The 12,959-nt window shown below is 40.3% G+C and overlaps 1 protein-coding gene across 2 annotated transcripts in view; it reads right to left on the reverse strand.

Annotated features, from left to right (window-relative positions):
- Positions 1-339: 339 nt before the first annotated feature.
- The window catches only part of igdcc4 (immunoglobulin superfamily, DCC subclass, member 4), a 60,680-nt gene continuing 48,060 nt past the window's right edge, over positions 340-12,959 (reverse strand). Inside the window, exons 12-20 of one of the 2 annotated variants that reach the window (XM_058089164.1) lie at positions 12,233-12,331; positions 11,952-12,138; positions 11,341-11,468; positions 9,310-9,480; positions 9,046-9,180; positions 7,476-7,578; positions 7,168-7,399; positions 6,946-7,071; positions 340-5,594 (exon numbers count right to left, since the gene is read on the reverse strand). In XM_058089164.1, coding sequence (XP_057945147.1) covers positions 5,082-5,594; positions 6,946-7,071; positions 7,168-7,399; positions 7,476-7,578; positions 9,046-9,180; positions 9,310-9,480; positions 11,341-11,468; positions 11,952-12,138; positions 12,233-12,331 — 1,694 coding nt within the window. In that variant the 3' untranslated portion in view covers positions 340-5,081. Of the gene's footprint in view, positions 5,595-6,945; positions 7,072-7,146; positions 7,400-7,475; positions 7,579-9,045; positions 9,181-9,309; positions 9,481-11,340; positions 11,469-11,951; positions 12,139-12,232; positions 12,332-12,959 lie in introns of both variants that reach the window. The other variant, XM_058089163.1, reaches the window with a different exon arrangement.

Genomic DNA, 12,959 nt, shown 5'->3' on the forward strand with positions numbered 1-12,959 from the left:
GACCCTCGCTGAGCTAGAGCAATTTAGTAGTTTATAAAGTGTAGCTTTATATAATAGTCCCATATACAAATGGTGTTAAGTATTTAAATAGTAACAATTACACTAATAGTGTAAAGATGACAGAAAAAATAAAGATGTAACAACATATAATAAATACTTTGCAACATTAATTGAAAAAAATTATCAATGTACCCTAATGACGATTGTCATAATTTTATGGAGCCACTATATTACAAGTAAAAAGTCCAATTTTTTCCAAGAATAATGTTGCAATCATAAAAAGATCCTTTAACGTACTAACTCAACTGAGAGTGAGACAAAGACACATGTTTAGTCCAGGTTTATTTACAAGAACAGCAACATTTGTGACATTTGATAACAAGATGGACGTCTCTAACTCATTGATTATGGCCATGGTCGCCATGACAATAACACCAGCAAAGCCGTGTCCTGTCCCTTTAAGTGAGCTCCACTTGAAGACATGTAAAGATGAGAGTCCCATGCTGATCAACAAGAGGTCAAGTAGACTCGAGTTGGATCATCAGCGAGTCGCTACTGACCGACACGTTGGGATTGAAGAAACTTCGACAACGATGACGAGACAGGGACAAGGCCGAGCACCACACAGCACCAGAAATGTACACACTGATTCACACACACCGCTGTACAAAAGAACACATTGACACCAGCGCTGCACGGCACTTTACTTTCCTACTTGAGAAAATGGATGAGGATGAAGTATGCAAATATGAAGGGTACCCGAGCATGACAAGAAAAATACAAAGATGTATTAGGGCCATACTGAAAGGATTAAAAAATACAATACCATAAAGCGATACCATTGTAAGAATAAAGTCAGAATTATATGGAAAAAATAAATAAATATTGTGAGAAATACATTGGACCTTTCAAGAATGAAGTCACACTATCAGGAATAAAAAGTCAAAAGGTGATTTTGTGAGAATAAAGTCATCATTTTGCACGAACAATTATTATGAGAATAGCTGTAATATATGAAAAACAATTTAACCATTTTGTTAGAATTACTCTTACTCGTAAAAGTTGTCATTTTGCAGAAATCGGAAGTTTACTTTGTTCAGAACTTTAGAAAAAGTCAGAATTCTATGACAGTAAATTTGTAAAGTACACAAAAAGTTGTAATATTATGAGTCATAAGTTTTTAGGGTAATACTAATATTATATAAAAATATAATATATAATAATATAATTTCTATTACTTAAAAAAATCTAATCGAAAAGAAAATAAATTTCAGGACAAAAAGAGGCAATATTTATAAGAATAAAGCCATCCAATAATAAGCAGTTTTTAAAAATAATTATCCAATTATATGAATGAGTGTATAGACATTTTATGAACGGTGCAGAAATTTTTTTTTTTTTGGAAACTACAAGTCTGATCATTATAAGCAGCTGGTGGCAAACCAAAGTCCTAGGCTGCAATGTGTTACTGAAAATACACTTTCTGAATAAAAAGGGAACTTTGTGATACTTTAGCTTGTTTTTCACAAGGTATTCAATCACCTTATGTCTTCAAATATTTCTTGTTTATTTCTTGACAGATAAAGTACAACTTAAATATTTTCTAAATATAAATATTATTTTTAAGCAAAAACGCCTAAATCTATTGTATAAACAGATGCGATTATGATGTAAAATAATATGACTAAATATGTTGCTATCAATGAAAGAAAAGCCTAGATTTGTTTAATTTGAAATATTACAATAAAAAGGTCAAATAAATATCATAATTTCATTCATTTTCAAAAGAATGAAGTTGGAATTTTATATTTAATTTTACATAATTTTACAATAATGATGTAATAATATTGGAGAAAAAAAAACAATATAATTTTTTTCAGTAAAAAAGTCAGAATATCTGAAGACTGAAGTATAAATATTACCAAAAATTTGGTAATTTTATGAGAATTATGTTGTAATATTATATGGAATATAATTATATAAAATATATATATTAACCCCACCATATTTTTCATGTAGATTGACATTTATTATTATTACTATTTTTTTTTTCATTTCAGTATGGTCCTAGTAAACTTCAAAGAGGACAATTATTTCTAAAAGAAACCCAAACAAATAAACAAATTAAATCCCGGAACTGCACTGAGGAGAGGACGTCCCTGGCGTTTTTGTCCCTCTAGACTTAGTCAGTTTCCGGGCTCTCACACTGCAAAATAAGAAGAGTAACAATGTGAAGTCCCATCACAGGAAATAGGATCTTAGAAGGAGATCAGACACCATGTGACATCCTGACGCGTACGGACATTGTATGACACTTGCTAACGTCTTAAAAACTGCATGAAAGCCTTGGTTGAGGTTTAAAGTTTTGTGTAGTAACAAAAAACCAAAGCCTACACCAAACAAAATAATGAATGTTGCACATAACAACTATGCCCTGAAGGTATCATGGATTATTGACCCAAAATGGGATACTATTGACCGACAATGATAGGCTAAAGAGTTGAAGCATCATGACATGACAACGCTTGCTAAGTGACCCCTAAAAAGCCTCCAACTGATGTCTGACCACCACCGGGTACTGAATACATTCTTTTTTTTTGTACTTGTTTAACTCCTACCACTTTAAATAAAAGTTAACTGGGGATGTACATGCATTATATGTGGTTGAGGTATCAACGGTGCATTGAGAAGCACTTGCAATGACTATGAATGGACACCAGTGAAGCCAACATGACACTTAGCACCACCTGCAGGCAAGGAGTGGCCATTTTTGCAGTCAATTTGTTTTTCTCAATTTAAAATTACATATTAAACCTATTAAAACCTGCCTGCAGGTGGCATAAACACAAAATGCATTATTTTTCCAGTAGATGATACATTCTACTGTCGTTTTCATGTCAACTTGGAATTATGCTGCATTCCAGACAGCAAGGAAGTGTAGGAAATATCCCACTCGGTGGACCAAAAACACAGGCAGCAATGAACTACGGAAAACTTTTCTACAACAAAGCATAAGACATCGATTTGTGGTTGAAAACAAAAATTAGAAACATTGAGAAAAAAATAACATTAGCTACATTGGCAATGAAACCACACTGGAAACCTGAAAAAGAAACGAGGTAGCGTCGTTGACAAGGAGACGGGATGCACCAGTGGTCTCTTTTTTTTACAACAAATGTATCAATTATTTCCCCCAAAGCCGTACTTGATGAAGTCAGGATTGTACTTACATAAAAATGTAGTCTTTTAGGGGGGGCTTGAACTACTTTCATCTTCATTTTTTCGTTTTAAAAACTTCCCCATTGCTAGTTGAATGTCTTGTTCCGGCAGTCTGTGAGCTTGTTAAACAACTGACTGACACATTACCGCCACCATCCGGTCAGAAGCTGCAACTGTAACTTAGCGTCTCATTGGATAACATACAGCAGCAATAGCTTCTAGCCTACCTCTGGTGTCTTCACTTGATAACCTACTATGCTAGCGGTGTGTCGTTCATGAACGAACGGGTCAAAAGAACTAGTTCTTTTTTGTGAACGGAATTCAACGACGTCACCACCACTGACTCACTGATCACAGGCTAACGACTCAACACACAAATTGAGTCGAGTATAAAATTGAACATAAGACTTTCTTCTCAAAAACGGCACCTCATGTAAAATATATATATATATTAGGGTCGGAAGCTGTAACTGTAACTTAGCGTCTCCGGTGTCTTCACTTGATAACCTACAATACTAGTGGTGTGTCGTTCATGAACGAACGGGTCAAAAGAAATAGTTTTTTTGTGAACGAACCTAGTATGCTAGTTCCAAATTACTGTTTACACTGTACATTGTTCATATTTGATGTCATCTATTTATTCTCCACATTATTATTTATTATTCGTTATTCATTATTCATTATTCATTATTTATTATTTGTTGTTTATTATTTATTCTTACACAGGAGCCAGGCAACAACATTTTGTTGGCAATTTCACTGCTGTGTTTTTGTGCCAATAAATGACAATAAAGAAAGTCTATGTCTATGTCAGTCATGAACGAACGGGTCAAAAGAACTAGTTCTTTTTTGTGAACGGAATGAACGACGTCACCGCCACTGATTCGACACGGCTGACCGGGTCTATGCACAGGGGGAGGTCACACGCGAACGATTCAACACACAAACTGAGTCGAGTATAAAATTGAACATAAGTGGAGAAGACACTGATGCAACCCTAACTGTGACCCGTCTACACATATGCGGCTGTAATGTCTCATCATAAGACTTTCTTCTCAAAAATGGCACATCATGTAAAAAAAATAAAGTATTAGGGCCACAGTGGGGGGAAAAAGTGGTAATATTACAGGTAAAATGTCGTAATTTCTCAAGAAAAACAGTTATACTATGAAAATAAAGTCATTTTTTTGTGTTGAGAAGTGATATTTTGCTGAAACTTACCAATGTATGAATCTTTCCATGACTATATAGCCCTAAGAAAATATTTTGTGTGCCTTGAAAAATCTAGCAAAATCATCAAAATTGCTGTTTTTTTTGTCTTTCCATTCACACACTTGGATTAATTACGGTCTGTTTGTCCCTTTACATAAAGACAACTTTTTTCATGTAATATTACAACATTATTCCTGTAATCGTACTTTTTTTTCTTTCCGAAATGGCCCTAATACTCCTTTGTAAAACAAAAACAACAGACGGTTCCCAATCTCTAAAATGCTAAACTGCAGAATTACAAATGTCACACAGCGACACGTGTTGTGTGATGTGAGATACGATGGCACATTCCAGTATTGTGACCCTGAGACAGCACGAGACTGGAGAGAGACACACTCTTGAGGCTAATTCCTTAGCGCCACCGTCAGGTCAATAGATAGAGGTCAAGTGGACCAGCACCTCTATGTGCCGCTGACAGCTTGTCTTTCACAGCTCGGAGGAATGTATGGTTGCAATGCGTACCACAATAACACCAGCTCTACAAATATACTATATCACGTATGAAAAAAGGTAGAAAAGAAAAGAATCCAACAATGAGGTGCATCAAGACAATCATCTCTTATGCGTCCAACATGTCTGGCATGCAGTGGCTAGGGACACAGGTAAGTGTGTGCTACTGAGGTAGAGTGGACCAGGCCAGAACTGACAAAGGGGGCAGGGGAAAGGCTCCCAGAGATGGTTTTTGCAGATGCGGAAGGGCAGTGTCTAACGTCCCCGTTTTCCCCTGACTTCATCACAGGCGGTAGTGTCTTCGGGGAATGGAAGCCATTAGTTAGCCCCGAGTCCTGCTTTGGCTCAGCGTGACCCGCATCTGTCCCGTCGTCTTCCAGCTCCCCGTTGTGGTTCATTGGCAAATTTATAGAGGGGAGACTCTGCGGGCTGCGTGCCAGTGAATGTTTGTCAGGAGGAGACTTCCCCTCTGCTGACAGGCTCAGGCGGCCCAGAGGCAAATAGCTGTCCTCTGGTAATGAAGGTCCACAGGTGGCTTTGGAGTCCCTCGCACGGCCACGGTCCTCCTTTGCCTGCACGCTCTCTGGATTGGACAGCTCTGAGTGGACGATAACCTCCGCCTCCACCTGGTTACTGCACAGGGATGGACCATCCTGCAAGAAGAGAACATCTCAGATCCTTGTCTCTTCATTCATTGATTCACATACACATTAACAGTCTGGTAATGGTAATGGTAATGTTTTTATTTCATTTGAACATGCATCAGATTACAATTGAATGCATCCCATAATCAGTTCACAGTTCCACATGTCCAAAAGGAGTAGGAAGAAGCAAAGCTTATTAAATCCTACCCTACTTTTACAATCAGTAACTGTTACATTTGTTCACCTCCTGCTTTCCTAATATATATTTTTTTATTTATTTAAATATATTTTTATGTTTTTATTTTGTTTTATTTTTATTTTGTCACATTTTTTTTTACCTTTGGGAAAATACTCTGACAAATGGAATCTACCAAAGACCTCAAGCTGAAACCAACTTTCTGCAGAAGAACAATGATTCAAAACACGCCAGCAAGTCCACCTCTGATTGGCTGAAGAACAACAAAAAAAATTAAGACTTTGGAGTGGTCTCGTCAATGTCCTGATCTGAATCCTATCGAGATACTGTGGCATGACCTTAAAAAGGTGCTTCATGCTGGAAAACCTCCAACTTGTTCCGTTCCAACCAGTGACCCAACCACTTATAAGTTTATGGTAATGGTAATGGTTTTATTTCATTTGAACATGCATCAGATTACAATTGAATGCATCCCATAATAAGTTCACAGTTCCACATGTCCGAAAGGAGTAGGAAGAGGCAAAGCTTATTAAATCCTACCCCTCCATTTGGTACTTTTACAATCAGTAACTGTTACATTTGTTCACTTCCTGCTTTCTTATTATATTTTTTATTTTTTAAAATTAATTTTATTAATTCTTATGTTTTTATTTTTATTTTTTTGTCACGTACCAAAGTACAAGGTGATATGACCATACAATGACATAATGTGTACCATAGTAAGTGTCAATATAGTGATATATATAGCACATCATGACTGGTTCAAGACTCTTCATCCTTGTATTTAGCAAACATCAACTGCTTGTATTGTTTCTTGAATTGGCTCATCGTTGTGCATTGTTTGAGGTCCTTACTCAATCCATTCCATAGTTTGATTCCACATACTGAAATGCTATGGCTTTTTAACGTAGTCCTAGCATATAAGTGTTTCAAATGTAGTTCTTCTCTGAGATCATATTTCTCCTCTCTTGTAGAGAAGTATTGGATGACATTTTCAGGTAATTGGTTATTTTTAGCCTTATGCATTATTTTAGCTGTTTGAAGATGAACTATATCAGCAAGTTTAAGTATTTGTGATTTTAGAAATAAGGAGTTAGTGTGTTGAGTAAACAGTAATGTAAACAGCCAAGCATCCACCCTGTTATTAAAAGTGGACACGTTTACCGTCAAGTTGTCGTTTGTTATGTTGACACCTCCAGCCATGAATCCTTGGGAGTCTTCAGTGACGGTGTCTCGATACCGAGTGATTCTGTTGGCCCAGTTATGACTCACAGAGCCGTTCCAAGCAGCCTGAAAATGTGATAGTAGCACATTTGACAAAATTAATATATATAATATCCTAGCAGCAAAAAAAAAAAAACACACCCCATATGCTTCCATTTTGACCTTGGGTTCAGGTGTGGGGGCGTCTCCTCCATCGCCGGTGTTGGCACTCGCCATCAGGCTCTGCTCCTCCGGGGGTCCTGCTGACGACTGGTTACATTCTTGGCCTGCGGAGGGCATTAGCGTTTCTAGCTCGTGGCTATCGCTGCACTCTGGCACATCAGCAGCGCTGGGGTAGCCCCCTCTTTTGTAATGGGGAGTTGCAGCAGTGGAGTCCAGGCTGCCAGACACCCCCCTATGTGATAGAATGTTATAAACATGAAGCAGTACAGGTGTATGACTTCTGGTGAAATGATGTAAAGGTGCATTACCTGGTTTTAGTGTTGCGGAAACTGAAACACATGCAGAGGAGGATGCATATGAGACCCAGACACACGCCAACGATGATTCCTGTCACTGCATGGATGTCAAGCTCTGTAAAAAGTAGCATGAAAAAATATTAGATCTGGAAAACATCTCTGTCCCTTTGGGAGAGCATGACAGAAACTAATTGAGAAGCACCTTCCTACTCCATTTGCAACATGATGAATTGTTGAAATGTACTTCTATTTTTTAAGCACATTGAAAAACACCCCAGTCATAGTCATTACCATTCATTAGCTAGTTTCATTATTTTAGCATGGTTGGACAAAACTTCAATTTCTATGGACAATTCAGTGTCCCCAATTAACATTCATTCATTCATTTTCTACCGCTTATCCCTATGGGGGTTGCGGGGTGTGCTGGAGCCTATCCCAGCTGTCTTTGGGCGAGAGGCGGGATACACCCTGGACTGGTCGCCAGCCAATCACAGGGCTGCCGAGGTGCTGCAATGCTGCCTGAGCAGCGCGAGAGCCCACAGGGAGGCTGACGTCATTGCAGCTACTTCAAGCAGATGCAATGCATTTGAGATGTGTTATTTTTTCCAATGTAAACTCATATTGGTACATTCATTCATTTTCTACCGCTTAACCTCACGAGGGTCGCGGGGGGTGCTGGAGCCTATCCCAGCTGTCTTCGGGCGATCGGCGAAGATCGCCCGATCGCCCTGGACTGGTTGCCAGCCAATCATAGGGCACATATACACAAACAACCATTCACACTCACATTAATACCTATGGACAATTTGGAATCACCAATTAACCTAGCATGTTTTTGGAATGTGTTTGTGTTCTTACAAAGAACACTAAACTCATCACGCACCAACTTAACACTCAAAAGGTATAACTATGAAATATACAAACATGTACCAATATGAGTTTACAAAACTCCGCAGAGAGGTGTCCGATGGTGGAATCGAACTTGGTTCTCCTAGCTGTGTGGCCTGTGCGCTAACCACTCATTAACCTAACATGCATATGCAGAATATGTGCAATACATATTATTATATCACCATTATTATTATTAGAAGAAGAATGTATATTTTTCTGTAATTCGTTTCCATATCCATCCACTGTAGGACTACTTTGTCTCTTTTTCCACATGGAAATAAACTGCTCAAAACAAGCAAACACTATAATAGCAATTCTCGAAAAAGAAGCAGCAGACACTGAGTTTAATAAAAAGAAAACAAAAAAACATCAACAACAGCAAACTGACACCTTGTTAAATCTTGGTCTAGACAGTAAAGACAGTTCTGTGAATACTATTTATCTTAGACAAAGCTACAGTTAATATTAATTCAGGGCAGGTATTCAACTGCCTTCATTGATATTCATGTATGCCGGCTATCTTTTGGCAGCCTGGATGCAGAGACGAGAGGAAACAGATGGCCAGAGTCTTCCACCACACACATCTATGTCACTTCCATTCACTCGGCAAGGTGGCTACTACAAAATAACCCTCTTATACTTCATAATTAGATACCCACTATGCACACATGCAATAATACTTGGCACGTACCGTATTGGTGAGGGTGCGTGTGAACATCCTTTACAAGCGAATAAGGCCCGGGCCCCACCTCAGTGGATGCTCCCAACCTAAAAAAGTAATGGCTGCCACTGGACAAACCGCGCACCACAACACTGGTAATGCTCCCTGTAGGGCAGAAACATACAAAGGGATAATTTAATATTTAATTTGTGAAGAAATACAGTGACATGCACTGTTGTTTAAAAGTCAATTAATAAACATATCCATTTTTAGCTCTCCCGACAGCCCACTCACCCTCCTGGGAAAGGTTTTTCCACATGTCCTCAGGCAGGCTGAAGTTGCCGCTGTACAAGATCCTATAGCTGATGATGACACCGTTGGGCTCCAGTGGAGGGCGCCAGCTCACCAGCACTGAGGATGAATCGAGTGCGCTCAACCGCAGCTCATCCGGAGGCGAGGAAGGCCCTGAAGGATAATGGAGAGAGAGAGAGAGAAAAGGGTGAAAGGGAGGAGGGATGGCAATCTGTAATTAAAAGCTACAAATAAGGCCACACAGCTGGGGGGTATATTTTGTCTTAGTAGGGGGGTTTGTGTGACGGCCATCTGTGTCCTGATGCTCCAGCCACCTGGGTACAGCTGAGAGAAGACGAGGCAGTGGAAGGGGGGATGAGGCTCAGGTGATCACATGAGGGAGGAGAGCTTGACTGGTGGGGGTAGTGTCCTGCTATGATTACAAGCTGTATAAACTTGCTCACCTGCTGACACTTGACTGACAGGCAGATGCTCAGGTGAGTACTAGGAGTGCTTCTATTGATTGACCGCCAGTCATTACAGGACGATTTCCATGAAAAAGCATGGTATTAGTGTATCCGGATAACTCCGCCCCCATTGCAGCATCCGTCCACTTCCCTTAACAAAGCCCCGCACATGCTCGGAATAAAACCAAAATAGTCAATTTTTTTCGTGCTTGGTTAGTGCAGTTATAATGAATGTTTGTGCTGCTTTCGTTTTTTATTTATTAATGACTTTTGGCCAATTAATCAGTCCTACAACATGCTCGGAATTAGACCAAAATAGCACGGTGTGATGAGTTATGTGATCAGCAATCAGCCGTACTGAAGGTGACAAACAACCGTGACCAGCCGTCAAGCGACACACCTGCATCTACAGCGAATTGTAGAAGCCTCCCATTGTTTACATTGGTTATTAAATACGGAAGGGATTTGGGGATATCAAAGTACCCGTACTTCAGAGGAGGAAAAGCAAGCAATTATCTACAGCCAGCCACAGCTGCCCGCCACCTCCAGTGCACACGGCCCACCACACGCCCGCAAGGAACCCCGTCAACCGCAGGTGCCCGTCGTCTCCCTTACATGGTGCCCATAGCCCAAAAAGCGGTTGGTACAACGAGTACTGCCTGAGGGTCCTACTGGAGTGCAATCAAGCTAATCTCGCATGCTTCTTTAAAGAAGGCGCCTGATCCTTTATGTTTCATGAGTGATTTTGAAAAAGTATGTCAAGACATGTTTTTGTCTAAATTGTATAGTTCCCCTTTCATATCATATAACCAGGGACCTGGTTTTCATTTTCTACCACTTTTCCTCACGAGGGTCATGGGGTGTACTGGAGCCTATCCCAGCTGTCTTCGGGCGAGAGGCGGGGTACACTCTGGACTGGTCGCCAGCCAATCACAGGGCACATATAGACAAACAACCATTCACACTCACATTCATACCTATGGACAATTTAGAGTCACCAATTAACCTAGCATGTTTTTGGAATGGGGGAGGAAACCGGAGTACCCGGAGAAAACCCACACATGCACAGGGAGAACATGCAAACTCCACATAAAGATAGCCGATTGTGGAATTGAACTCGGGTCTCCTACGACAGTTTTATTACAACAATAACAAATTGAATTAAACCACAATAAATTAAAAATAATCATTCATTCATTTTCTACCAGTTTTCCTCACAAGGGTTGCGGGGGGTGCTGGAGCCTATGCCAGCTGTCTTTGGGCGAGAGGCGGAGTACACCCTGGACTGGTCGCCAGCCAATCACAGGGCACATACAGACAAACAACCATTCACACTCACATTCATACCTATGGACAATTTGGAGTCGCCAATTAACCTAGCATGTTTTTGGAATGTGGGAGGAAACCGGAGTACCCGGAGAAAACCCACGCATGCACGGGGAGAACATGCAAACTCCACACAGAGTATTGAATTAAACCACAATAAATTAAAAATAATCAAAATAAACTAAATTAGGTAGTATTCAGTTGTGTTCTTTGCCATGTGAACCAACTAAAAAAAACTTACGGTCAGACAGGGTGGACTCCTCCACTGTGCTGGTGAATGGGCCCACTCCATCCACTCCATTGGACTGCACTGCCAGCTCGTAGCGGGTGAAGGGCTTCAAGGCCCCGATCAGGATCTCCTGAGCGGCGCTGCAACACAAAAAAAGTCTAAATTGTATTCAATTTGCATTATATTAATTATATTAATGTGTCTCAGCTTCACTTTCAATTGTAGCTGGGTGCTCAGTATTGTCATGGAAACAGGAGTTTGTGCCATCCCATTCATGACAAATAATAATTAATTCATGAAATTATGAATTTAACCAATAGTTCAATGCCCATCCCTAGTCAGGCTATATTCATACCAAAGAAGGAGACAGCTCCCATGCCTTGACAGCTTTTATTTACTGTAGCAATCGGATCCATCCTCCCAACAACCAAATGGTTTATACCTTGCAGCCTCATCCATCATCTCATCCTTTCATAAAAATGATGGCGCACCCTCCATAAGGCTTTTAAAACCCCATTCATCCTTGCCCTGTCCCTGAGTGGCAGCAGCTGCCATGAGTCATCGGACACCGTGTGATTAGACAATAGAAACGTCCAAATGTTGGTGGACAAATCGAGACTGACCTGGTGTGGTAGGTGACCAGGGAGGCGTTGGTGGTCCCAGCCGGGCTGCAGCGCACCGTGTAGTTGATAATGCGCACCGTGCTGAAGCGCGGTTTCTCCCAACGCAGATGGATGGAAGTGGAGCTGTTGGCCGTGGCCTGAATGCTGCTCGGGGGTAAGGGAGGTGGCCGCATGGGCAGTGATGATGCTTGAAGGCAAACATGCATTTTAACTTTAAGTCTTCATGAATAGTAATATTTGGAGGCATGGGGGAGGGGGGGGGGGGGGGATGGAATTCTTACCTTTATCCGCCTTTTCTGTCCTTCCTTTCCACACTGCAGCTGATCCATCTGTTTGCTTGTTGAAAGCCCAAACTCTCACTTCATACTGCTGGTCAGGGACTAGCACACAAAATTCAAAAGAACACTTCTTAGTAATGTGTTACTATTAGAAACCGGGGCGTTAATTGGAAGCAGGCGATAATGTATAAAATGTGAAAAGTCATTGTATAATAGTATGTGTATATTTTTAACTTTAATAATGGAAAGCATGAGAAAGTGGAAAGGAAAACATTGCCCTCTTGGACTGCAAGGTCATTTATTAACAAGTATATTACACAACACAAGCTGCAAGAGAAACTTTGTTGAAATAACAGGCTAGGAAACTGCCGAGCCAGCATTTCTAGGCTTGATGAGTAAACAACACTACAGCAAGAGTAGCACACACCATTTTTTTTTCCCCATACAATACTCACATGCAGCACATGCAGAGGTAGATAATGCTAACCGCTCATGATACTTTGAATGCAAAATGATACCATTTTGTATCTATAGCTCATGAAGCTACTGTAAATTCCGTTGTGTAAGCCGCACCCACTAAAGTTAGAGGAAAAAAACTGATCCAAGTCATAAAATACCATACAGTATTGTAGAGCGCGTGGAGTCCGCGAGGACCGTGTAGCTCTTAATTAGACAGGAGCCAATCATGAGCTATATAAAAAATTTTTTGATAGAAATTGAGGCCATTACT

The sequence above is a fragment of the Doryrhamphus excisus genome, chromosome 12, assembly GCF_030265055.1.
Source record: "Doryrhamphus excisus isolate RoL2022-K1 chromosome 12, RoL_Dexc_1.0, whole genome shotgun sequence".
Taxonomy (NCBI): Eukaryota; Metazoa; Chordata; class Actinopteri; order Syngnathiformes; family Syngnathidae; genus Doryrhamphus; species Doryrhamphus excisus.